Here is a 26907-nt window from a genome sequence, read left to right as displayed (position 1 = left end):
CTCCAACACCACGAACACGTCAGATGTCTCCAACACCATGAACATGTCAGATGTCTCCAACACCATGGACACGTCAGACGTCTCTAGGTGACACATGTACGTCATGTCTTGATCAGACGTACCGTCTTCACACATGAGTGTCTACCACTTAATGCCTTAGTTTTCACGTAGTTGTATGTACGTCAACTAATTTATTACTGTAACTCAACCAACGTGAAAATATTCATCACTTTATGTTCACCATTAAATACATATGTATGACAACACAGTACTACTGCAGTTCAGCCAATATGTAACTTTACATCACGAAATGTTCAAGCGATCACCACAGAATATACGATGAATAAACCATACAATTTGCTGTGTAAATCTTCCTGTGCTGTGTAGACAGACTTCACTCATGTGTTTACCAAAGTTCAGTAGTATCCAACCCTCCTGGATCTTAAGCTCTTTTGTAATTGGTTAACCAGTTACTATTACGACCTCCAGGTATGCCATACCTCAGCTATGTACTCTCAGCTGAAAGGTTTGCCTGAATTCAATAACCCGTTCATTATTTTACACAGACATATGTTTTTCTTAACTGATCATAGAATGGAGTGAGCGATGAGGGATTCGAACCACTGTAATCTTTTGAAAGACGATGCACGTAGTGCATGATTACAAATTGTCCCAGAAGTCTTGACTCACAGGCAGGATTCAGTGTTTACCATTGATTCCACAAATGTTGATAACCTCTACGAAACTGGGGGTCCTACTTACATGCCAAGAACTGTCCTCTTCTGCAGGATTATGCGACTACAGAGGGTTGAATCGTGTCTGTATGGAGGAAACCTCTCACCTCTGGGAGGATCTCGACCTACGTACTTAACATAGTCAAGTCTGCAGCAAACCAGCTTATCAGCTCTCCCAACCTGACCTCAAAACTTGACCCATTTACCCCACGTCACAGTGTTGGATCTCTGTCCCTCTTGTATATATATTACTTTGATTTTTGTAATATATGTATGTATGTTCTGGAAGGAGGTAAATAAAGTGCGTAAGACAAGGGAGCAAATGGGAACTTCAGTGAAGGGCGCAAATGGGGAGGTGATAACAAGTAGTGGTGATGTGAGAAGGAGATGGAGTGAGTATTTTGAAGGTTTGTTGAATGTGTTTGATGATAGAGTGGCAGATATAGGGTGTTTTGGTCGAGGTGGTGTGCAAAGTGCGAGGGTTAGGGAAAATGAGTTGGTAAACAGAGAAGAGGTAGTAAAAGCTTTGCGGAAGATGAAAGCCGGCAAGGCAACAGGTTTGGATGGTATTGCAGTGGAATTTATTAAAAAAGGGGGTGACTGTATTGTTGACTGGTTGGTAAGGTTATTTAATGTATGTATGACTCATGGTGAGGTGCCTGAGGATTGGCGGAATGCGTGCATAGTGCCATTGTACTAAGGCAAAGGGGATAAGAGTGAGTGCTCAAATTAAAGAGGTATAAGTTTGTTGAGTATTCCTGGTAAATTATATGGGAGGGTATTGATTGAGAGGGTGAAGGCATGTACAGAGCATCAGATTGGGGAAGAGCAGTGTGGTTTCAGAAGTGGTAGAGGATGTGTGGATCAGGTGTTTGCTTTGAAGAATGTATGTGAGAAATACTTAGAAAAGCAAATGGATTTGTATGTAGCATTTATGGATCTGGAGAAGGCATATGATAGAGTTGATAGAGATGCTCTGTGGAAGGTATTAAGAATATATGGTGTGGGAGGCAAGTTGTTAGAAGCAGTGAAAAGTTTTTATCGAGGATGTAAGGCATGTGTACGTGTAAGAAGAGAGGAAAGTGATTGGTTCTCAGTGAATGTAGGTTTGCGGCAGGGGTGTGTGATGTCTCCATGGTTGTTTAATTTGTTTATGGAAGGGGTTGTTAGGGAGGTTAATGCAAGAGTTTTGGAAAGAGGGGCAAGTATGAAGTCTGTTGGGGATGAGAGAGTTTGGGAAGTGAGTCAGTTGTTGTTCGCTGATGATACAGCGCTGGTGGCTGATTCATGTGAGAAACTGCAGAAGCTGGTGACTGAGTTTGGTAAAGTGTGTGAAAGAAGAAAGTTAAGAGTAAATGTGAATAAGAGCAAGGTTATTAGGTACAGTAGGGTTGAGGGTCAATTCAATTGGGAGGTGAGTTTGAATGGAGAAAAACTGGAGGAAGTGAAGTGTTTTAGATATCTGGGAGTGGATCTGGCAGCGGATGGAACCATGGAAGCGGAAGTGAATCATAGGGTTGGGGAGGGGGCGAAAATTCTGGGAGCCTTGAAGAATGTGTGGAAGTCGAGAACATTATCTCGGAAAGCAAAAATGGGTATGTTTGAAGGAATAGTGGTTCCAACAATGTTGTATGGTTGCGAGGCGTGGACTATGGATAGAGTTGTGCGCAGGAGGATGGATGTGCTGGAAATGAGATGTTTGAGGACAATATGTGGTGTGAGGTGGTTTGATCGAGTAAGTAACGTAAGGGTAAGAGAGATGTGTGGAAATAAAAAGAGCGTGGTTGAGAGAGCAGAAGAGGGTGTTGTGAAATGGTTTGGTCACATGGAGAGAATGAGTGAGGAAAGATTGACCAAGAGGATATATGTGTCGGAGGTGGAGGGAACGAGGAGAAGAGGGAGACCAAATTGGAGGTGGAAAGATGGAGTGAAAAAGATTTTGTGTGATCGGGGCCTGAACATGCAGGAGGGTGAAAGGAGGGCAAGGAATAGAGTGAATTGGAGCGATGTGGTATACCGGGGTTGACGTGCTGTTAGTGGATTGAATCAAGGCATGTGTATGGGGGTGGGTTGGGCCATTTCTTTCGTCTGTTTCCTTGCGCTACCTCGCAAACGCGGGAGACAGCGGCAAAAAAAAAAAAAAAAATGTATGTACGCAGGGGTGCGTGATGTTCCCGTGATTGTTTGATATGTTTATGGATGGGGTGGTTAGGGAGGTGAACGCAAGAGTTTTGGAGAGGGACAAGTATGCGGTCTGTTGTGGATGAGAGGGCTTGGGAAGTAACTTGTTGTTCGCTAATGATACAGCGCTGGTGGCTGATTCGGGTGAGAAACTGCGAACGTTGGTGACAAAAGTTTGGTAAAGTGTGTGAAAGAAGAAAGTTGAGAGTAAATGTGAATAAGAGCAAGGTTATTAGGTTCAGTATGGTTGACGGACAAGTAAATAGGGAGGTAAGTTTGAATGGAGAAAAACTGGAGGAAGTGAAGTGTTTTAGATATTTGGGAGTGGATTTAGCAGCGGATGGAACCACAGAAGCGGAAGTGAGTCACAGGGTGGGGAAGGGAGCAAAGGTTCTTGGAGCGTTGAAGAATGTGTGGAAGGCGAGAACGTTATCTCGGAAAGCAAAAATGGGTGTTTGAAGGAATAGTGGTTCCAACAATGTTATATGGTTGTGAGGCATGGGCTATAGATAGGGTTGTGCGGAGGAGGGTGGATGTGTTGGAAATGAGATGTTTGAGGACAATATGTGGTGTGAGGTGGTTTGATCGAGTAAGTAATGAAAGGGTAAGAGAGATGTGTGGTAATAAAAAGAGTGCGGTTGCGAGAGCAGAAGAGGGTGTATTGAAATGGTTTGGACACATGGAGAGCATGAGTGAGGAAAGATTGTCAAAGAGGATATATATGTCAGAGGTGGAAGGAAGAAAGAGAAGCGGGAGACCAAATTGCAGGTGGAAGGATGGAGTGAAAAAGATTTTGAGTGATCGGGGCCTGAACATACAGGAGGGTGAAAGGCGTGCAAGGAACAGAGTGAATTGGAACGATGTAGTATACCGGGGTCGACGTGCTCTCAATGGATTGAACCAAGGCATGTGAAGCGTCTGAGGTTCTTGATGTGGAAAGGGAGCTGTGGTTTCGGTGCATTACACATGACAGCTAGAGACTGAGTGTCAACGAATGTGGCCTTTTTGGTCTGTTCATGGAGCTCCCTCGCTGAAAGGGGCGGAGAGAGAGAGAGAGAGAGAGAGAGAGAGAGAGAGAGAGAGAGAGAGAGAGAGAGAGAGAGAGAGAGAGAGAGAGAGAGAGAGAGAGAGAGAGAGAGAGAGAGAGAGAGAATGCTATTTCGTGTGTGGCGGGGTGTTGACGGAAATGGATGAAGGCAGCAAGTATAGATATTTACATGTGTATATATTTATATACCTTTGTATGTATATGTATATATACGTAGAAATGCATATGTATATATATGTGCGTGTGTGTGCGTTTATATATATACATGTGTATGTGGGTGGGTTGGGCCGTTTCTCGTCTGTTTCCTTGCGCTACCTCGCTAACGCGGGAGACGGCGGTTAAGTATGATAGAATAAAGATTTATAACATATATATACATATATATATATATATATATATATATATATATATATATATATATATATATATATATATATATATATATATATATATATATATATATCCCTGGGGATAGGGGAGAAAGAATACTTCCCACGCATTCCTCACGTGTCGTAGAAGGCGACTAAAGGGGACGGGAGCGGGGGGCCAGAAACCCTCCCCTCCTTGTATTTTAACTTTCTAAAAGGGGAAACAGACGACAGAGTAACGCGACGAGTGCTCATCCTCCTCGAAGGCTCAGATTGGGGTGTCTAAATGTGTGTGGATGTAACCAAGATGAAAAAAAAGGAGAGATAGGTAGTATGTTTGAGGAAAGGATCCTGGATGTTTTGGCTCTGAGTGAAACGAAGCTCAAGGGTAAAGGGGAAGAGTGGTTTGGGAATGTCTTGGGAGTAAAGTCAGGGGTTAGTGAGAGGACAAGAGCAAGGGAAGGAGTAGCACTACTCCTGAATCAGGAGTTGTGGGAGTATGTGATAGAGTGTAAGAAAGTAAATTCTAGATTGATATGGGTAAAACTGAAAGTAGACGGAGAGAGATAGGTGATTATTGGTGCATATGCACCTGAGGATGAGAAGAAAGATCATGAGACGCAAGTGTTTTGGGAGCAGCTGAATGAGTGTATTAGTGGTTTTGATGCAAAAGACCGGGTTATAGTGATGGGTGATTTGAATGCAAAGGTGAGTAATGTGGCAGTTGAGGGAATAATTGGTATACATGGAGTGTTCAGTGTTGTAAATGGAAATGGTGAAGAGCTTGTAGATTTATGTGCTGAAAAAGGACTGGTGATTGGGAATACCTGGTTTAAAAAGCGAGATATACATAAGTATACGTATGTAAGTAGGAGAGATGGCCAGAGAGCGTTATTGGATTACGTGTTAATTGACAGGCGCACGAAAGAGAGACTTTTGGATGTTAATGTGCTGAGAGGTGCAACCGGAGGGATGTCTGATCATTATCTTGTGGAGGCGAAGGTGAAGATTTGTGGGGGTTTTCAGAAAAGAAGAAAGAATGTTGGGGTGAAGAGAGTGGTGAGAGTAAGTGAGCTTGGGAAGGAGACTTGTGTGAGGAAGTACCAGGAGAGACTGAGTACAGAATGGAAAAAGGTGAGAACAAAGGAGGTAAGGGGAGTGGGGGAGGAATGGGATGTATTTAGGGAAGCAGTGATGGCTTGCGCAAAAGATGCTTGTGGCATGAGAAGCGTGGGAGGTGGGTTGATTAGAAAAGATAGTGAGTGGTGGGATGAAGAAGTAAGATTATCAGTGAAAGAGAAGAGAGAGGCATTTGGACGATTTTTGCAGGGAAAAAATGCAAATGAGTGGGAGAGGTATAAAAGAAAGAGGCAGGAGGTCAAGAGAAAGGTGGAGGAGGTGAAAAAGAGGGCAAATGTGAGTTGGGGTGAGAGAGTATCATTAAATTTTAGGGAGAATGAAAAGATGTTTTGGAAGGAGGTCAATAAAGTGCGTAAGACAAGGGAGCAAATGGGAACTTCAGTGAAGGGCGCTAATGGGGAGGTGATAACAAGTAGTGGTGATGTGAGAAGGAGATGGAGTGAGTATTTTGAAGGTTTGTTGAATGTGTTTGATGATAGAGTGGCAGATATAGGGTGTTTTGGTCGAGGTGGTGTGCAAAGTGAGAGGGTTAGGGAAAATGATTTGGTAAATAGAGAAGAGGTAGTGAAAGCTTTATGGAAGATGAAAGCCGGTAAGGCAGCAGGTTTGGATGGTATTGCAGTGGAATTTATTAAAAAAGGGGGTGACTGTATTGTTGACTGGTTGGTAAGGTTATTTAATGTATGTATGATTTATGGTGAGGTGCCTGAGGATTGGCGGAATGCTTGCATAGTGCCATTGTACAAAGGCAAAGGGGATAAGAGTGAGTGCTCAAATTACAGAGGTATAAGTTTGTTGAGTATTCCTGGTAAATTGTATGAGAGGGTATTGATTGAGAGGGTGAAGGCATGTACAGAGCATCAGATTGGGGAAGAGCAGTGTGGTTTCAGAAGTGATAGAAGATGTGTGGATCAGGTGTTTGCTTTGAAGAATGTATGTGAGAAATACTTAGAAAAGCAAATGGATTTGTATGTAGCATTTATGGATCTGGAGAAGGCAAATGATAGAGTTGATAGAGATGCTCTGTGGAAGGTATTAAGAATATATGGTGTGGGAGGCAAGATGTTAGAAGCAGTGAAAAGTTTTTATCGAGGATGTAAGGCATGTGTACGTGTAGGAAGAGAGGAAAGTGATTGGTTCTCAGTGAATGTAGGTTTGCGGCAGGGGTGTGTGATGTCTCCATGGTTGTTTAATTTGTTTATGGATGGGGTTGTTAGGGAGGTGAATGCAAGAGGTTTGGAAAGAGGGGCAAGTATGCAGTCTGTTGTAGATGAGAGAGCTTGGGAAGTGAGTCAGTTGTTGTTCGCTGATGATACAGCGCTGGTGGCTGATTCATGTGAGAAACTGCAGAAGCTGGTGACTGAGTTTGGTAAAGTGTGTGAAAGAAGAAAGTTAAGAGCAAATATGAATAAGAGCAAGGTTATTAGGTACAGTAGGGTTGAGGGTCAAGTCAATTGGGAGGTAAGTTTGAATGGAGAAAAACTGTAGGAAGTGAAGTGTTTTAGATATCTGGGAGTGGATCTGGCAGTGGATGGAACCATGGAAGCGGAAGTGAATCATAGGGTGGGGGAGGGGGCGAAAATTCTGGGAGCATTGAAGAATGTTTGGAAGTGTACAACATTATCTCGGAAAGCAAAAATGGGTATGTTTGAAGGAATAGTGGTTCCAACAATGTTGTATGGTTGCGAGGCGTGGGCTATGGATAGAGTTGTGCGCAGGAGGGTGGATGTGCTGGAAATGAGATGTTTGAGGACAATGTGTGGTGTGAGGTGGTTTGATCAAGTAAGTAACGTAAGGGTAAGAGAGATGTGTGGAAATAAAAAGAGCGTGGTTGAGAGAGCAGAAGAGGGTGTTTTGAAATGGTTTGGTCACATGGAGAGAATGAGTGAGGAAAGATTGACAAAGAGGATATATGTGTCGAAGGTGGAGGGAACGAGGAGAAGTGGGAGACCAAATTGGAGGTGGAAAGATGGAGTGAAAAAGATTTTGAGCGATCGGGGCCTGAACATGCAGGAGGGTGAAAGGCGTGCAAGGAAAAGAGTGAATTGGAACGATGTGGTATACCGGGGTCGACGTGCTGTCAATGGATTGATCCAGGGCATGTGAAGCGTCTGGGGTAAACCATGGAAAGTTGTGTGGGGCCTGGATGTGGAAAGGGAGCTGTGGTTTCGATGAATTATTACATGACAGCTAGAGACTGAGTGTGAACGAATGGGGCCTTTGTTGTCTTTTCCTAGCGCTACTTCGCACACATGAGGAAGGAGGGGGTTGTTATTCCATGTGTGGCGAGGTGGCGATGGGAACAAATAAAGGCAGACAGTATGAATTATGTACATGTGTATATGTGTATATGTCTGTGGGTGTACATATATGTGTACATTGAGATGTATAGGTATGTATATTTGCGGACGTGGACGTGTATGTATATAAATGTGTATGTGGGCGGGTTGGGCCATTCTTTCGGCTGTTTCCTTGCGCTACCTCGCTAACGCGGGGGACAGCGACAAAGCAAAATTAATAAATATATATATATATATACATATATATCTATATATATATGGAACATACAGAGCTCTATCAGCGCACCTTCATAGAACATACAAAGCTCCATCAGCCAGGATCGAACCTGGGACCCCTTGTGCAAGAGGCAGGCATGCTAACCGCTAGGCTAAGGGACTGTATAATAGGAAACAACTATTCGAAATACTAAGTACTCGAATACCCTTCGTCTCACTATGGTGAGCAACGTGGTCTATCGGTTGTTTCCGAACAGAACACATAGCCAGCTGAGAGCGTTTTACCGAACCTGACTGTACAACGCGGAGTTATATGAATACGAATAAAGTGTATATGAACGCGCACCTTCATAGAACATACAAAGCTCCATCAGCCAGGATCGAACCTGGGACCCCTTGTGCAAGAGGCAGGCATGCTAACCGCTAGGCTACGGGACTGTATAATAGGAAACAACTATTCGAAATACTTAGTACTCGAATACCCTTCGTCTCACTATGGTGAGCAACAGTCCCTTAGCCTACTGTACAGTGGTTCGGATCCCACCTTCTCTTATTCCATTCTATGATCAGTTCCAAAAAAGATATGCACAGAAGTAGATTTTGATTTCTTAGATAATGATGACAACAACTTAGAAGACATCTTCAGTGGTCAGCTGACCAGAACTGTACACCAAGAATGATAACTTTCCACTAGATAGCAAGCTAGTGGCACCTGAAGTGGGGTGTATACACTGGATAACCAGAAGAGGGAGTGCAAGAAACATCAATTTTAACTTCGTCTGTTTTGTTGTATGGTGTGAGCTGTGGCTTGATGACCTTTTAGCTTGTGTCTGCCACAGAATACGAGAACATACCAACATGTACACACTGAAGAGGAACATCCAATGTCTATGTAACATAACGTTTGATACTGAGTCTGGCTGGATGACGTAAGTGACTGAAGGACGCTAATTATTCGTGCAAGGAGGAGGTACGTCAGCTGCACATGATACAGCTGAGGTGTTCCTCCCACGACTACAGATGATGAAGGGAACTGTTACATCTCTACAACATGGACGTGGAACACCTTGTGTGCACATGACGACAGTGGAGTATCATAGCTACACACCAGGGGCGTGTGAGGCTCCGTCACCCATCCATTGCCACTCCTCACCAACAGATCACATGGAGAGCCACACTGATCACCTCCACGCCATACTTGACCAGTCTATTTTGTTCTTTATTTCATGATTAGTGTCATGTTGTCTCACCTGAGAAGACCACGGTGGTGAATTTGGTCCTCTCTAAAGGCAGGTACCAGGAAGCCAGTAGAGTGGTGACAGCGGGGAAAGTCACGCCCTGGAGTAAACACACGATTCACATGGATGAAAAACTATATATCTAATTCAGGCTGGAGGCTGAGTGAAACAACGAAAAATAGAAATATGAAAGATCAGAATATCAGATATTCATACAGGAAGAAACATAGTGAAGTGAAGTGTAGATTGATCGACTTATATCATCATATCTTCAATCGTGTATAATCCATGAGAAATGAAAATCATTACATAACATAAGGTGATCAAACCTTCACACAACCCAAACTTCACTTCAGCTCATGCGACGTGATCAGTCACAGACAGACGTCACCACATGGAGTGTGTTGACGTCCTCGTTAACCAAACTGCCACTCACCTGAGCCATGCCTGTGAGGATTCTACAGGCGAGAAAGATGCCAACCCTGGACTTGGCGCACAGTGGCGAGATGAGGGAGAACAATGAGGAGGCGATGATGCCCATACCAAACACAGTCCTGCCTCCCAGGTACTCACTCGCCCGCCCGCCAACGATGTTGGTCGTGGCGTAGCCCCAGAAGAAAGACCCCAGCACCATGCCCTGCGTCTTCGCATCCCAGTCGAACTCTCCACTCTGATGCGCGCGCACACAGGCAAGACGTGTTGATGACGCCAGGTTAGATATGAACTGTCTGTGAGGGATGACTCTACTGTCTGTGAGGGATGACTCTACTGTCTGTGAGGGATGACTCTATTGTCTCTGAGGTATGACTCTACTGTCTGTGAGGGATGACTCTACTGTCTGTGAGGGATGACTACTGTCTGTGAGGAATGAGTCTACTGTCTGTGAGGGATGACTCTACTGTCTGTGAGGGATGACTCTACTGTCTGTGAGGGATGACACTACTGTCTGTGAGGGATGACTCTATTGTCTCTGAGGTATGACTCTACTGTCTGTGAGGGATGACTCTACTGTCTGTGAGGGATGACTCTACTGTCTGTGAGGGATGACTCTACTGTCTGTGAGGTGTGACTCTACTGTCTGTGAGGGATGACTCTACTGTCTGTGAGGGATGACACTACTGTCTGTGAGGGATGACTCTACTGTGTGTGAGGGATGACTCTACTGTCTGTGAGGGATGACTACTGTCTGTGAGGGATGACTCTACTGTCTGTGAGGGATGACTCTACTGTCTGTGAGGGATGACTCTACTGTCTGTGAGGAATGACTCTACTGTCTGTGAGCGATGACTCTACTGTCTGTGAGGGATGACTCTACTGTCTGTGAGGGATGACTACTGTCTGTGAGGAATGAGTCTACTGTCTGTGAGGGATGACTACTGTCTGTGAGGAATGACTCTTCTGTCTGTGAGGGATGACTATTGTCTGTGAGGAATGACTCTACTGTCTGTGAGGGATGACTACTGTCTGTGAGGAATGACTCTACTGTGTGTGAGGTATGACTACTGTCTGTGAGGTGTGACTCTACTGTGTGTGAGGTATAACTCTACTGTCTGTGAGGTGTGACTCTACTGTGTGTGAGGTATGACTCTACTGTCTGTGAGGTGTGACTCTGCTGTCTGTGAGGTGTGACTCTACTGTCTGTGAGGTATGACTCTACTGTCTGTGAGGTGTGACTCTACTGTCTGTGAGGTGTGACTCTACTGTCTGTGAGGTGTGACTCTACTGTCTGTGAGGGATGACTACTGTCTGTGAGGAATAACTCTACTGTCTGTGAGGGATGACTCTACCGTCTGTGAGGGATGACTCTACTGTCTGTGAGGGATAACTACTGTCTGTGAGGGATGACTCTACTGTCTGTGAGGTATAACTCTACTGTCTGTGAGGTGTGACTCTACTGTCTGTGAGGTATGACTCTACTGTCTGTGAGGGACGACTACTGTCTGTGAGGAATGACTCTACTGTCTGTGAGGAATGACTCTACTGTCTGTGAGGGATGACTACTGTCTGTGAGGGATGACTCTACTGTCTGTGAGGGATGACTACAGTCTGTGAGGGATGACTCTACTGTCTGTGAGGGATGACTCTACTGTCTGTGAGGGATGACACTACTGTCTGTGAGGGATGACACTACTGTCTGTGAGGGATGACACTACTGTCTGTGAGGGATGACTCTATTGTCTCTGAGGTATGACTCTACTGTCTGTGAGGGATGACTCTACTGTGTGTGAGGGATGACTCTACTGTCTGTGAGGGATGACTACTGTCTGTGAGGGATGACTCTACTGTCTGTGAGGGATGACTCTACTGTCTGTGAGCGATGACTCTACTGTCTGTGAGGGATGACTCTACTGTCTGTGAGGAATGACTCTACTGTCTGTGAGCGATGACTCTACTGTCTGTGAGGGATGACTCTACTGTCTGTGAGGGATGACTACTGTCTGTGAGGAATGAGTCTACTGTCTGTGAGGGATGACTACTGTCTGTGAGGAATGACTCTTCTGTCTGTGAGGGATGACTATTGTCTGTGAGGAATGACTCTACTGTCTGTGAGGGATGACTACTGTCTGTGAGGAATGACTCTACTGTGTGTGAGGTATGACTACTGTCTGTGAGGTGTGACTCTACTGTGTGTGAGGTATAACTCTACTGTCTGTGAGGTGTGACTCTGCTGTCTGTGAGGTGTGACTCTACTGTCTGTGAGGTATGACTCTACTGTCTGTGAGGTGTGACTCTACTGTCTGTGAGGTGTGACTCTACTGTCTGTGAGGTGTGACTCTACTGTCTGTGAGGGATGACTACTGTCTGTGAGGAATAACTCTACTGTCTGTGAGGGATGACTCTACCGTCTGTGAGGGATGACTCTACTGTCTGTGAGGGATAACTACTGTCTGTGAGGGATGACTCTACTGTCTGTGAGGTATAACTCTACTGTCTGTGAGGTGTGACTCTACTGTCTGTGAGGTATGACTCTACTGTCTGTGAGGGACGACTACTGTCTGTGAGGAATGACTCTACTGTCTGTGAGGAATGACTCTACTGTCTGTGAGGGATGACTACTGTCTGTGAGGGATGACTCTACTGTCTGTGAGGGATGACTCTACTGTCTGTCAGGGATGACTCTACTGTCTGTGAGGGATGACTCTACTGTCTGTGAGGGATGACTCTACTGTCTGTGAGGAATGAATCTACTGTCTGTGAGGGATGACTCTACTGTCTGTGAGGGATGACTCTACTGTCTGTGAGGGATGACTCTACTGTCTGTGAGGGATGACTCTACTGTCTGTGAGGAATGACTCTACTGTCTGTGAGGGATGACTCTACTGTCTGTGAGGGATGACTCTACTGTCTGAGAGGGATGACTCTACTGTCTGTGAGGGATGACTCTACTGTCTGTGAGGGATGACACTACTGTGTGTGAGGGATGACTCTACTGTCTGTGAGGTGTGACTGTTGTCTGCCAAGTATAACATGTAATGTCTGTAATGTATGATTATAACTTTTATCAAGTTGTATTTCCATATAGTTACAAGCGAACACGGTCATTACTCTGTGAAACAACTTTACGAAAATGTACTATAATGTTCTAGATCAAATATCAGAGGGCATTGCCTCTGAGGACGGAAGAAACTGGGGTAAAATTTTAAGGAAAATTTTTAGGATGAAGGGAGATAGAGTAGTCATGATGATGAGGTAATGATGGACTTCATGCACAGAAACCACGAACATAAGATCAAAACTTAACATAACGTAAGATCGAAGTTCTGTTTTGTGTAAACAAAGACTGTGGGCCAACCATGTCTGATGCCTTGAGCCAACTATCTTCATGTGATCTGCTTCAAAACACTTGTGTACACAGTACTACTGTGTACACATAACACTTGTGTACACAGTACTACTGTGTGTACATAACACTTGTGTACACAGTACTACTGTGTGTACATAACACTTGTGTACACAGTACTACTGTGTGCACATAACACTTGTGTACACAGTACTACTGTGTGTACATAACACTTGTGTACACAGTACTACTGTGTGCACATAACACTTGTGTACACAGTACTACTGTCTGCACATAACACTTGTGTACACAGTACTACTGTGTGCACATAACACTTGTGTACACAGTACTACTGTGTGCACATAACACTTGTGTACACAGTACTACTGTGTGCACATAACACTTGTGTACACAGTACTACTGTGTGTACATAACACTTGTGTACACAGTACTACTGTGTGCACATAACACTTGTGTACACAGTACTACTGTGTGCACATAACACTTGTGTACACAGTACTACTGTGTGTACATAACACTTGTGTACACAGTACTACTGTGTGCACATAACACTTGTGTACACAGTACTACTGTGTGTACATAACACTTGTGTACACAGTACTACTGTGTGCACATAACACTTGTGTACACAGTACTACTGTGTGCACATAACACTTGTGTACACAGTACTACTGTGTGCACATAACACTTGTGTACACAGTACTACTGTGTGTACATAACACTTGTGTACACAGTACTACTGTGTGCACATAACACTTGTGTACACAGTACTACTGTCTGCACATAACACTTGTGTACACAGTACTACTGTGTGCACATAACACTTGTGTACACAGTACTACTGTCTGCACATAACACTTGTGTACACAGTACAACTGTGTGCACATAACACTTGTGTACACAGTACTACTGTGTGCACATAACACTTGTGTACACAGTACAACTGTGTTCACATAATACTTGTGTACACAGTACTACTGTGTGCGCATAACACTTGTGTACACAGTACTACTGTGTGTACATAACACTTGTGTACACAGTACTACTGTGTGTACATAACACTTGTGTACACAGTACTACTGTGTGTACATAACACGTGTACACAGTACTACTGTGTGTACATAACACTTGTGTACACAGTACTAATGTGTGTACATAACACTTGTGTACACAGTACTACTGTGTGCACATAACACTTGTGTACACAGTACTACTGTGTGCACATAACGCTTGTGTACTCAGTACTACTGTGTGCATATAACACTTGTGTACACAGTACTACTGTGTGCACATAACACTTGTGTACACAGTACTACTGTGTGCACATAACGCTTGTGTACTCAGTACTACTGTGTGTACATAACACTTGTGTGCACAGTACTACTGTCTGCACATAACACTTGTGTACACAGTACTACTGTGTGCACATAACACTTGTGTACACAGTACTACTGTGTGCACATAACACTTGTGTACACAGTACTACTGTGTACACATAACACAATTGTGTGCACACAATACTACTGTGTACACATAACACTTGTGTACACAGTACTACTGTGTACACATAACACAATTGTGTGCACACAATACTACTGTGTGCACATAACAGTATTGTGTAGATATAATCCAACTGTTGCAGAAGGTTGCACTGAGGCGCGTGATCTGGTCTTTGCTGTTGACCGCGAGGAAGAATGGAACAGAATATGTCTGAGTGACTCCTTTATGTGAGAAATACTTAGAAAAGCAAATGGATTTGTATGTAGCATTTATGGATCTGGAGAAGGCATATGATAGAGTTGATAGAGATGCTCTGTGGAAGGTATTAAGAATATATGGTGTGGGAGGAAAGTTGTTAGAAGCAGTGAAAAGTTTTTATCGAGGATGTAAGGCATGTGTACGTGTAGGAAGAGAGGGAAGTGATTGGTTCTTAGTGAATGTCGGTTTGCGGCAGGGGTGTGTGATGTCTCCATGGTTGTTTAATTTGTTTATGGATGGGGTTGTTAGGGAGGTGAATACAAGAGCTTTGTAGAGAGGGGCCAGTATGCAGTGCTACCGTGTACACAAAATTCTACTGTGTACACACAACACAATGCTACTGTGTACATACAACAGTACTGTGTACATGTAGTACTATTTGTACATACAATACTACTGGGTAGACACGACAATACTGTGTACACACAACACTATTTTTCACACACAACACTATTGTGTACACACAACACTACTGTGTACACACAATTCTGTTGTGTGTACACAGCACTACGTATGTGCACACAAGAGCTCACTTTTGACTCGTCTTAAAGCACTCGTATATTACCCTTCCATCTGAGGCATGAAGACGTGGACTATCAACATATGTCAAAGTAAACCTAAGATTCTTCAAGTTAAACCTGAGGGTGTACTCACGTGTGGAGATGAGGAAGACGTGTTGAAGTGGTCAGTGTTTGGGCACAGGTCGCTGGCGTTGGCAGTAGTGCTGGTGCCCGCCATGGGCACGATGGCAACGGAGAGATTGACGCGTTGGCAGTACATTATGGTCACGCCCAGACTGGCCAGGACGGCCGTGGTGTACCGCGGGCTCCACCATCGCCCTCCCTCACCACCTGACCAAGATATACCACTCGTCCGTCAGCGGATTACTTCACTGTAGTCTCAGTCATATATATGAGTATATATATATATATATATATATATATATATATATATATATATATATATATATATATATATATATATATATATATATATATATATATCTTTTTTTTTTTTTTTTGCTTTGTCGCTGTCTCCCGCGTTTGCGAGGTAGCGCAAGGAAACAGACGAAAGAAATGGCCCAACCCACCCCCATACACATGTATATACATACGTCCGCACACGCAAATATACATACCTACACAGCTTTCCATGGTTTACCCCAGACGCTTCACATGCCTTGATTCCATCCACTGACAGCACGTCAACCCCGGTATACCACATCGCTCCAATTCACTCTATTCCTTGCCCTCCTTTCACCCTCCTGCATGTTCAGGCCCCGATCGCACAAAATCTTTTTCACTCCATCTTTCCACCTCCAATTTGGTCTCCCTCTTCTCCTCGTTTCCTCCACCTCCGACACATATATCCTCTTGGTCAATCTTTCCTCACTCATTCTCTCCATGTGCCCAAACCATTTCAAAACACCCTCTTCTGCTCTCTCAACCACGCTCTTTTTATTTCCACACATCTCTCTTACCCTTACGTTACTTACTCGATCAAACCACCTCACACCACACATTGTCCTCAAACATCTCATTTCCAACACATCCATCCTCCTGCGCACAACTCTATCCATAGCCCACGCCTCGCAACCATACAACATTGTTAGAACCACTATTCCTTCAAACATACCCATTTTTGGTTTTCGAGATAATGTTCTCGACTTCCACACATTCTTCAAGGCTCCCAGAATTTTCGCCCCCTCCCCCACCCTATGATCCACTTCCGCTTCCATGGTTCCATCCGCTGCCAGATCCACTCCCAGATATCTAAAACACTTAACTTCCTCCAGTTTTTCTCCATTCAAACTCACCTCCCAGTTGACTTGACCCTCAACCCTACTGTACCTAATAACCTTGCTCTTATTCACATTTACTCTTAACTTTCTTCTTTCACACACTTTACCAAACTCAGTCACCAGCTTCTGCAGTTTCTCACATGAATCAGCCACCAGCGCTGTATCATCAGCGAACAACAACTGACTCACTTCCCAAGCTCTCTCATCCCCAACAGACTTCATACTTGCCCCTCTTTCCAAAACTCTTGCATTCATCTCCCTAACAACCCCATCCATAAACAAATTAAACAACCATGGAGACATCACACACCCCTGCCGCAAACCTACATTCACTGAGAACCAATCACTTTCCTCTCTTCCTACACGTATACATGCCTTACATCCTCGATAAAAACTTTTCACTGCTTGTAACAACTTGCCTCCCACACTATATATTCTTAATACCTTCCACAGAGCATCTCTATCAACTCTATCATATGCCTTCTCCAGATCCATAAATGCTACATACAAATCCATTTGCTTTTCGAAGTATTTCTCACATACATTCTTCAAAGCAAACACCTGATCCACACATCCTCTACCACTTCTGAAACCACACTGCTCTTCCCCAATCTGATGCTCTGTACATGCCTTCACCCTCTCAATCAATACCCTCCCATATAATTTACCAGGAATACTCAACAAACTTATACCTCTGTAATTTGAGCACTCACTCTTATCCCCTTTGCCTTTGTACAATGGCACTATGCACGCATTCCGCCAATCCTCAGGCACCTCACCATGAGTCATACATACATTAAATAACCTTACCAACCAGTCAACAATACAGTCACCCCCTTTTTTAATAAATTCCACTGCAATACCATCCAAACCTGCTGCCTTGCCGGCTTTCATCTTCCGCAAAGCTTTTACTACCTCTTCAATGCTTACCAAATCAGTTTCCCTAACCCTCTCACTTTGCACACCACCTCGACCAAAACACCCTATATCTGCCACTCTATCATCAAACACATTCAACAAATCTTCAAAATACTCACTCCATCTCCTTCTCACATCACCACTACTTGTTATCACCTCCCCATTTGCGCCCTTTACTGAAGTTCCCATTTGCTCCCTTGTCTTACGCACTTGATTTACCTCCTTCCAGAACATCTTTTTATTCTCCCTAAAATTTAATGATACTCTCTCACCCCAACTCTCATTTGCCCCTTTTTTTTTCACCTCTTGCACCTTTCTCTTGACCTCCTGTCTCTTTCTTTTATACATCTCCCACTCAATTGCATTTTTTCCCTGCAAAAATCGTCCAAATGCCTCTCTCTTCTCTTTCACTAATACTCTTACTTCTTCATCCCACCACTCACTACCCTTTCTAATCAACCCACCTCCCACTCTTCTCATGCCACAAGCATCTTTTGCGCAATCCATCACTGATTCCCTAAATACATCCCATTCCTCCCCCACTCCCCTTACTTCCATTGTTCTCACCTTTTTCCATTCTGTACTCAGTCTCTCCTGGTACTTCCTCACACAAGTCTCCTTCCCAAGCTCACTTACTCTCACCACCCTCTTCACCCCAACATTCACTCTTCTTTTCTGAAAACCCATACAAATCTTCACCTTAGCCTCCACAAGATAATGATCAGACATCCCTCCAGTTGCACCTCTCAACACATTAACATCCAAAAGTCTCTCTTTCGCGCGCCTGTCAATTAACACGTAATCCAATAACGCTCTCTGGCCATCTCTCCTACTTACATAAGTATACTTATGTATATCTCGCTTTTTAAACCAGGTATTCCCAATCATCAGTCCTTTTTCAGCACATAAATCTACAAGCTCTTCACCATTTCCATTTACAATACTGAACACCCCATGTATACCAATTATTCCCTCAACTGCCACATTACTCACCTTTGCAATCAAATCACCCATCACTATAACCCGGTCTCGTGCATCAAAACCACTAACACACTCATTCAGCTGCTCCCAAAACACTTGCCTCTCATGATCTTTCTTCTCATGCCCAGGTGCATATGCACCAATAATCACACATCTCTCTCCATCCACTTTCAGTTTTACCCATATTAATCGAGAATTTACTTTCTTACATTCTATCACATACTCCCACAACTATATATATATATATATATATATATATATATATATATATATATATATATATATATTTTTTTTTTTTTTTTTATACTTTGTCGCTGTCTCCCGCGTTTGCGAGGTAGCGCAAGGAAACAGACGAAAGAAATGGCCCAACCCCCCCCCCCCATACACATGTACATACACACATCCACACACGCAAATATACATACCTACACAGCTTTCCATGGTTTACCCCAGACGCTTCACATGCCTTGATTCAATCCACTGACAGCACGTCAACCCCTGTATACCACATCGCTCCAATTCACTCTATTCCTTGCCCTTCTTTCACCCTCCTGCATGTTCAGGCCCCGATCACACAAAATCTTTTTCACTCCATCTTTCCACCTCCAATTTGGTCTCCCTCTTCTCCTCGTTCCCTCCACCTCCGACACATATATCCTCTTGGTCAATCTTTCCTCACTCATTCTCTCCATGTGCCCAAACCATTTCAAAACACCCTCTTCTGCTCTCTCAACCACGCTCTTTTTATTTCCACACATCTCTCTTACCCTTACGTTACTTACTCGATCATATATATATATATATATATATATATATATATATATATATATATATATATATATATATATGTAAAGAACATATGAATAGAGGGCAAGAACGTCCCACATTGGAAAACACCAGATAGAAGAGGCGGTATATTTCGGTCCAGAGTCTCGGACCTTCTTCAGCCGACTGAAATGAAGAGACAGACAGACAGACAAGGCCTAAAGTTACGTTACGTGACCGGTCACGATCCTTGAAGGACTAGTCACGGAGCCCATCTTGACCTAAGATACCTGACATGTGACCCACACACTGACCTCAGATGAGGTTGGGGATAAACCTCGGAAAGACAGAAGTCATGATCACTTCACTGCTCACATGGCGGCTCGAAATTACAGGTTAAGCTAATGAGAAGAGATTCTACCATCTGTCTACTAAAGGTACAATGACACATATAACAAGGAAGAGTTGACCTAGTCAATAGCGTGACCCTCAAAACAAGGGTCATGTAACTGACTGGGGTCAACTCTGTCATATAAGTCTCATAAGTCTCAGAGAAAAATTACTGGCGGCTGTGAGAAAGTTGTGTATCACAAACATAATAACGTTTTCCAGTTCATATGAGAGAGAGACAAGGCATCCTACCCAGATAAGTGTGGCTCAGCCTCATACACAGATCACTACTCGCGTTCAGTGAACTACAGCATCTGGAGAGAAGGTGTAACGAGCCCCGTAACCACTTGTAACGATCTGAGGACAACAAAAATGTTACTTTTGGTTTGGTCAACAGCGACCATGTTGGAGGCTCCAGTCATGGACAAATGTCCCATCACTCATGTTCTCATGAACATATTTCACGTGTGTTTTCCTGTAAACACACTGTGATGTTGACAGTCATGAACTTGTAGGAAACAGATTTGATGTACTACATCTTCAGGTGTGTTGACAACTGGACGTTACTGGTGAGTAACGCTGGCTAGGTGGACGTTACTGGTGAGTAACGCTGGCCAAGTGGACGTTACTGGTGAGTAACACTGGCCAGGTGGATGTTACTGGTGAGTAACGCTGGCCAGGTGGACGTTACTGGTGAGTAACGCTAGCCAGGTGGACGTTACTGGTGAGTAACACTGGCCAAGTGGACTTTACTGGTGAGTAACGCTGGCCAGGTGGACGTTACTGGTGAGTAACACTGGCCAAGTGGACGTTACTGGTGAGTAACGCTGGCCAGGTGGACGTCACTGGTGGGTAACATTGGCCAAGTGGACGTTACTGGTGAGTAACGCTGGCCAAGTGGACGTTACTGGTGAGTAACACTGGCCAAGTGGACGTTACTGGTGAGTAACGCTGGCCAGGTGGACGTTACAGGTGAGTAACACTGGCCAAGTTGACGTTACTGGTGAGTAACACTGGCCAGATGGACGTTACTGGTGAGTAACGCTGGCCAGGTGGACGTTACTGGTGAGTAACGCTAGCCAGGTGGACGTTACTGGTGAGTAACACTGGCCAAGTGGACGTTACTGGTGAGTAACACTGGCCAGGTTGACGTTACTGGTGAGTAATGCTGGCCAGGTGGACGTTACTGGTGAGTAACGCTGGCCAGGTTGACGTTACTTGTGAGTAACATTGGCCAGGTTGACGTTACTGGTGAGTAACGCTTGCCAACTGGACGTTACTGGTGAGTAACACTGGCCAAGTGGACGTTACTGGTGAGTAACACTGGCCAGGTGGACGTTACTGGTGAGTAACGCTGGCCAAGTGGACGTTACTGGTGAGTAACACTGGCTAGGTGGATGTTACTGGTGAGTAACGCTGGCCAGGTTGACGTTACTGGTGAGTAACACTGGCCAGGTGGACGTTACTGGTGAGTAACGCTGACCAGGTGGACGTTACTGGTAAGTAACACTGGCCAGGTGGACGTTACTGGTGAGTAACGCTGACCAGTGGACGTTACTGGTGAGTAACGCTGGCCAGGTGGACGTTACTGGTGAGTAACGCTGGCCAGGTGGACGTTACTGGTGAGTAACGCTGGCCAGGTGGACGTTACTGGTGAGTAAAGCTGACCAGGTGGACGCTACTGGTGAGTAACGCTGGCCAGGTTGACGTTACTGGTGAGTAACGCTGACCAGGTGGACGTTACTGGTAAGTAACACTGGCCAGGTGGACGTTACTGGTGAGTAACGCTGGCCAGGTGGACGTTGCTGGTGAGTAACGCTGGCCAGGTGGACGTTACTGGTGAGTAACGCTGGCCAGGTTGACGTTACTGGTGAGTAACGCTGGCCAGGTGGACGTTACTGGTGAGTAACGCTGGCCAGGTGGACGTTACTGGTGAGTAACACTGGCCAGGTTGACGTTACTGGTGGGTAACATAGGCCAAGTGGACGTTACTGGTGAGTAACACTGGCCAGGTGGACGTTACTGGTGAGTAACACTGGCCAGGTGGACGTTACTGGTGAGTAACGCTGGCCAGGTGGACGTTACTGGTGAGTAACGCTGGCCAGGTGGACGTTACTGGTGAGTAACGCTGGCCAAGTGGACGTAACTGGTGAGTAACAATGACCAGGTGGACGTTACTGGTGAGTAACACTGACCAGGTGGACGTTACTGGTGAGTAACGCTGACCAGGTGGACGTTACTGGTGAGTAACACTGGCCAGGTGGACGATACTGGTGAGTAACGCTGGCCAGGTGGACGTTACTGGTGAGTAACGCTGGCCAAGTGGACGTTACTGGTGAGTAACGCTGGCCAAGTGGACGTTTCTGGTGAGTAACACTGACCAGGTGGACGTTACTGGTGAGTAACACTGACTAGGTGGACGTTACTGGTGAGTAACGCTGACCAGGTGGACGTTACTGGTGAGTAACGCTGGCCAGGTGGACGTTACTGGTGAGTAACGCTGGCCAAGTGGACGTTACTGGTGAGTAACGCTGGCGAGGTGGACGTTACTGGTGAGTAACACTGACCTGGTGGACGTTACTGGTGAGTAACACTGACCAGGTGGACGTTACTGGTGAGTAACGCTGACCAGTGGACGTTACTGGTGAGTAACGCTGGCCAGGTGGACGTTACTGGTGAGTAACACTGACCAGGTGGACGTTACTGGTGAGTAACACTGACCAGGTGGACGTTACTGGTGAGTAACGCTGACCAGTGGACGTTACTGGTGAGTAACGCTGGCCAGGTTGACGTTACTGGTGAGTAACGCTGGCCAGGTGGACGTTACTGGTGAGTAACGCTGGCCAAGTGGACGTTACTGGTGAGTAACACTGACCAGGTGAACGTTACTGTTAAGTAACACTGACCAGGTGGACGTTACTGGTGAGTAACACTGGCCAGGTGGACGTTACTGGTGAGTAACGCTGGCCAACACAGTCATCCCTGCTGTTCATCCTTGTCATCCTTGTATCTTAACATCTCTAAATAAATATTGTATAATGTAAACTGAAGTGTCATGACCATAATATGAATGGTGACGTCTTACTGACAGTGCTAACAGCCTCGTTACATGGTTGGCCTCTGGTTCATAGTGTAAACAAAGAATGACATTTGACCTTGTTCTTAGGAGCAGCGTGACCCATGTACAACAAGGTGGGGTCATGTACGTGTGATTACCACCTGACCAGGTTGACCTGACCAGCTTGACCTGACCAGGTTGACCTGACCTGACCAGGTTGACCTGACTAGGTTGACGAGGTCGACTTGACCAGGTTGACCTGCATGACCTAATCAAGCTGACCTGACTAGGTTGACCAAATCGACCTGACCAAGTTGACCTGACCAGTTTGACCTGACCAGGTTGACCAGGTCGACTTGACCAGGTTGACACGCATGACCTGATCAGACTGACCTGATTAGGTTGACCAAATCGACCTGACCAGGTTGATCAGGTTGACCTGACCTGACCAGGTTGACCAGGTTGACCAGGTTGACCTGATCAGACCAGGTTGATCAGGTTGACCTGACCTGACCAGGTTGAGAATGTTTCTTACCTGCAGACTTCCTGAGAAGTGGTGTGCCTTCGTCAGCGTCGTCTACTGAGGGTGGAGGATCCACGGCGTCCTGGTGTTGTGCCTCTCTCCCAGTGCCACTCATCATGTCTGCAGGAGGAGAACCAGAGCCAGAGGTCAACCTCACGTTGCTCGACGTGTGTGTGTGTGTGTGTGTGTGTGTGTGTGTGTGTGTGTGTGTGTGTGTGTGTGTGTGTGTGTGTGTGATGCTGGGAGAGTCCTACACTCGTTTGCCCACAACTCTCAACCTTAGGTTTAGGAATGTCTGGGGAGTAAAGTCAGGGGTTAGTGAGAGGACAAGAGCAAGGGAAGGAGTAGCAATACTCCTGAAACAGGAGTTGTGGGAGTATGTGATAGAGTGTAAGAAAGTAAATTCTCGATTAATATGGGTAAAACTGAAAGTTGATGGAGAGAGGTGGGTGATTATTGGTGCTTATGCGCCTGGGCATGAGAAGAAAGATCAAGAGAGGCAAGTGTTTTGGGAGCAGCTGAATGAGTGTGTTAGTGGTTTTGATGCACGAGACCGGGTTATAGTGATGGGTGATTTGAATGCAAAGGTGAGTAATGTGGCAGTTGAGGGAATAATTGGTATACATGGGGTGTTCAGTGTTGTAAATGGAAATGGTGAAGAGCTTGTAGATTTATGTGCTGAAAAAGGACTGATGATTGGGAATACCTGGTTTAAAAAGCGAGATATACATAAGTATACTTATGTAAGTAGGAGAGATGGCCAGAGAACGTTATTGGATTACGTGTTAATTGACAGGCGTGCGAAAGAGAGACTTTTGGATGTTAATGTGCTGAGAGGTGCAACTGGAGGGATGTCTGATCATTATCTTGTGGAGGCTAAGGTGAAGATTTGTATGGGTTTTCAGAAAAGAAGAGTGAATGTTGGGGTGAAGAGGGTGGTGAGAGTAAGTGAGCTTGAGAAGGAGACCTGTGTGAGGAAGTACCAGGAGAGACTGAGTACAGAATGGAAAAAGGTGAGAACAATGGAAGTAAGGGGAGTGGGGGAAGAATGGGATGTATTTAGGGAATCAGTGATGGATTACGCAAAAGATGCTTGTGGCATGAGAAGAGTGGGAGGTGGGTTGATTAGAAAGGGTAGTGAGTGGTGGGATGAAGAAGTAAGAGTATTAGTGAAAGAGAAAAGAGAGGCATTTGGACGATTTTTGCAGGGAAAAAATGCAATTGAGTGGGAGATGTATAAAAGAAAGAGACAGGAGGTCAAGAGAAAGGTGCAAGAGGTGAAAAAAAGGGCAAATGAGAGTTGGGGTGAGAGAGTATCATTAAATTTTAGGGAGAATAAAAAGATGTTCTGGAAGGAGGTAAATAAAGTGCGTAAGACAAGGGAGCAAATGGGAACTTCAGTGAAGGGCGCAAATGGGGAGGTGATAACAAGTAGTGGTGATGTGAGAAGGAGATGGAGTGAGTATTTTGAAGGTTTGTTGAATGTGTTTGATGATAGAGTGGCAGATATAGGGTGTTTTGGTCGAGGTGGTGTGCAAAGTGAGAGGGTTAGGGAAAATGATTTGGTAAACAGAGAAGAGGTAGTGAAAGCTTTGCGGAAGATGAAAGCCGGCAAGGCAGCAGGTTTGGATGGTATTGCAGTGGAATTTATTAAAAAAGGGGGTGACTGTATTGTTGACTGGTTGGTAAGGTTATTTAATGTATGTATGACTCATGGTGAGGTGCCTGAGGATTGGCGGAATGCGTGCATAGTGCCATTGTACAAAGGCAAAGGGGATAAGAGTGAGTGCTCAAATTACAGAGGTATAAGTTTGTTGAGTATTCCTGGTAAATTATATGGGAGGGTATTGATTGAGAGGGTGAAGGCATGTACAGAGCATCAGATTGGGGAAGAGCAGTGTGGTTTCAGAAGTGGTAGAGGATGTGTGGATCAGGTGTTTGCTTTGAAGAATGTATGTGAGAAATACTTAGAAAAGCAAATGGATTTGTATGTAGCATTTATGGATCTGGAGAAGGCATATGATAGAGTTGATAGAGATGCTCTGTGGAAGGTATTAAGAATATATGGTGTGGGAGGCAAGTTGTTAGAAGCAGTGAAAAGTTTTTATCGAGGATGTAAGGCATGTGTACGTGTAGGAAGAGAGGAAAGTGATTGGTTCTCAGTGAATGTAGGTTTGCGGCAGGGTTGTGTGATGTCTCCATGGTTGTTTAATTTGTTTATGAATGGGGTTGTTAGGGAGGTAAATGCAAGAGTTTTGGAAAGAGGGGCAAGTATGAAGTCTGTTGGGGATGAGAGAGCTTGGGAAGTGAGTCAGTTGTTGTTCGCTGATGACACAGCGCTGGTGGCTGATTCATGTGAGAAACTGCAGAAGCTGGTGACTGAGTTTGGTAAAGTGTGTGGAAGAAGAAAGTTAAGACTAAATGTGAATAAGAGCAAGGTTATTAGGTACAGTAGGGTTGAGGGTCAAGTCAATTGGGAGGTGAGTTTGAATGGAGAAAAACTGGAGGAAGTGAAGTGTTTTAGATATCTGGGAGTGGATCTGGCAGCGGATGGAACCATGGAAGCGGAAGTGGATCATAGGGTGGGGGAGGGGGCGAAAATTCTGGGGGCCTTGAAGAATGTGTGGAAGTCGAGAACATTATCTCGGAAAGCAAAAATGGGTATGTTTGAAGGAATAGTGGTTCCAACAATGTTGTATGGTTGCGAGGCGTGGGCTATGGATAGAGTTGTGCGCAGGAGGATGGATGTGCTGGAAATGAGATGTTTGAGGACAATGTGTGGTGTGAGGTGGTTTGATCGAGTGAGTAACGTAAGGGTAAGAGAGATGTGTGGAAATAAAAAGAGCGTGGTTGAGAGAGCAGAAGAGGGTGTTTTGAAGTGGTTTGGGCACATGGAGAGGATGAGTGAGGAAAGATTGACCAAGAGGATATATGTGTCGGAGGTGGAGGGAACAAGGAGAAGAGGGAGACCAAATTGGAGGTGGAAAGATGGAGTGAAAAAGATTTTGTGTGAACGGGGCCTGAACACGCAGGAGGGTGAAAGGAGGGCAAGGAATAGAGTGAATTGGAGCGATGTGGTATACCGGGGCTGACGTGCTGTCAGTGGATTGAATCAAGGCATGTGAAGCGTCTGGGGTAAACCATGGAAAGCTGTGTAGGTATGTATATTTGCATGTGTGGACGTATGTATATACATGTGTATGGGGGGGGGGGTTGGGCCATTTCTTTCGTCTGTTTCCTTGCGCTACCTCGCAAACGCGGGAGACAGCGACAAAGTATAATATATATATATATATATATATATATATATATATATATATATATATATATATATATATATATATATATATATATATTTTTTTTTTTTTTTTTTTTTCTTTTTTTTTGCTTTCTCCCGCGTTTGCGAGGTAGCGCAAGGAAAGAGACGAAAGAAATGGCCCAACCCACCCCCATACACATGTATATACATACGTCCACACAAGCAAATATACATACCTACACAGCTTTCCATGGTTTACCCCAGACGCTTCACATGCCTTGATTCAATCCACTGACAGCACGTCAACCCCGGTATACCACATCGATCCAATTCACTCTATTCCTTGCCCTCCTTTCACCCTCCTGCATGTTCAGGCCCCGATCACACAAAATCTTTTTCACTCCATCTTTCCACCTCCAATTTGGTC

At 44.8% G+C, this 26907-nt stretch overlaps 1 protein-coding gene across 2 annotated transcripts in view; it reads right to left on the bottom strand.

Annotated features, from left to right (window-relative positions):
- Nucleotides 1–26907, bottom strand: part of LOC139748048 (sialin-like) — a 75950-nt gene that overhangs the window by 34335 nt on the left and 14708 nt on the right. For both annotated transcript variants that reach the window (XR_011712522.1, XM_071660622.1), the window contains 4 exons: nt 23234–23341; nt 15440–15636; nt 9662–9895; nt 9238–9325 (listed from right to left, as the gene is read on the bottom strand). Coding sequence is in view for 1 of the 2 variants with exons in the window: in XM_071660622.1 (XP_071516723.1) it covers nt 9238–9325; nt 9662–9895; nt 15440–15636; nt 23234–23339 (625 nt within the window). In the remaining variant the exon portion in view is untranslated. The remainder of the gene's footprint in view (nt 1–9237; nt 9326–9661; nt 9896–15439; nt 15637–23233; nt 23342–26907) is intronic.

Source organism: Panulirus ornatus, chromosome 72 (genome assembly GCF_036320965.1).
Source record: "Panulirus ornatus isolate Po-2019 chromosome 72, ASM3632096v1, whole genome shotgun sequence".
Classification (NCBI taxonomy): domain Eukaryota; kingdom Metazoa; phylum Arthropoda; class Malacostraca; order Decapoda; family Palinuridae; genus Panulirus; species Panulirus ornatus.
The sequence above is the reverse complement of the archived record's forward strand: the minus strand, read 5'-3'. Positions and strand labels throughout refer to the sequence as shown.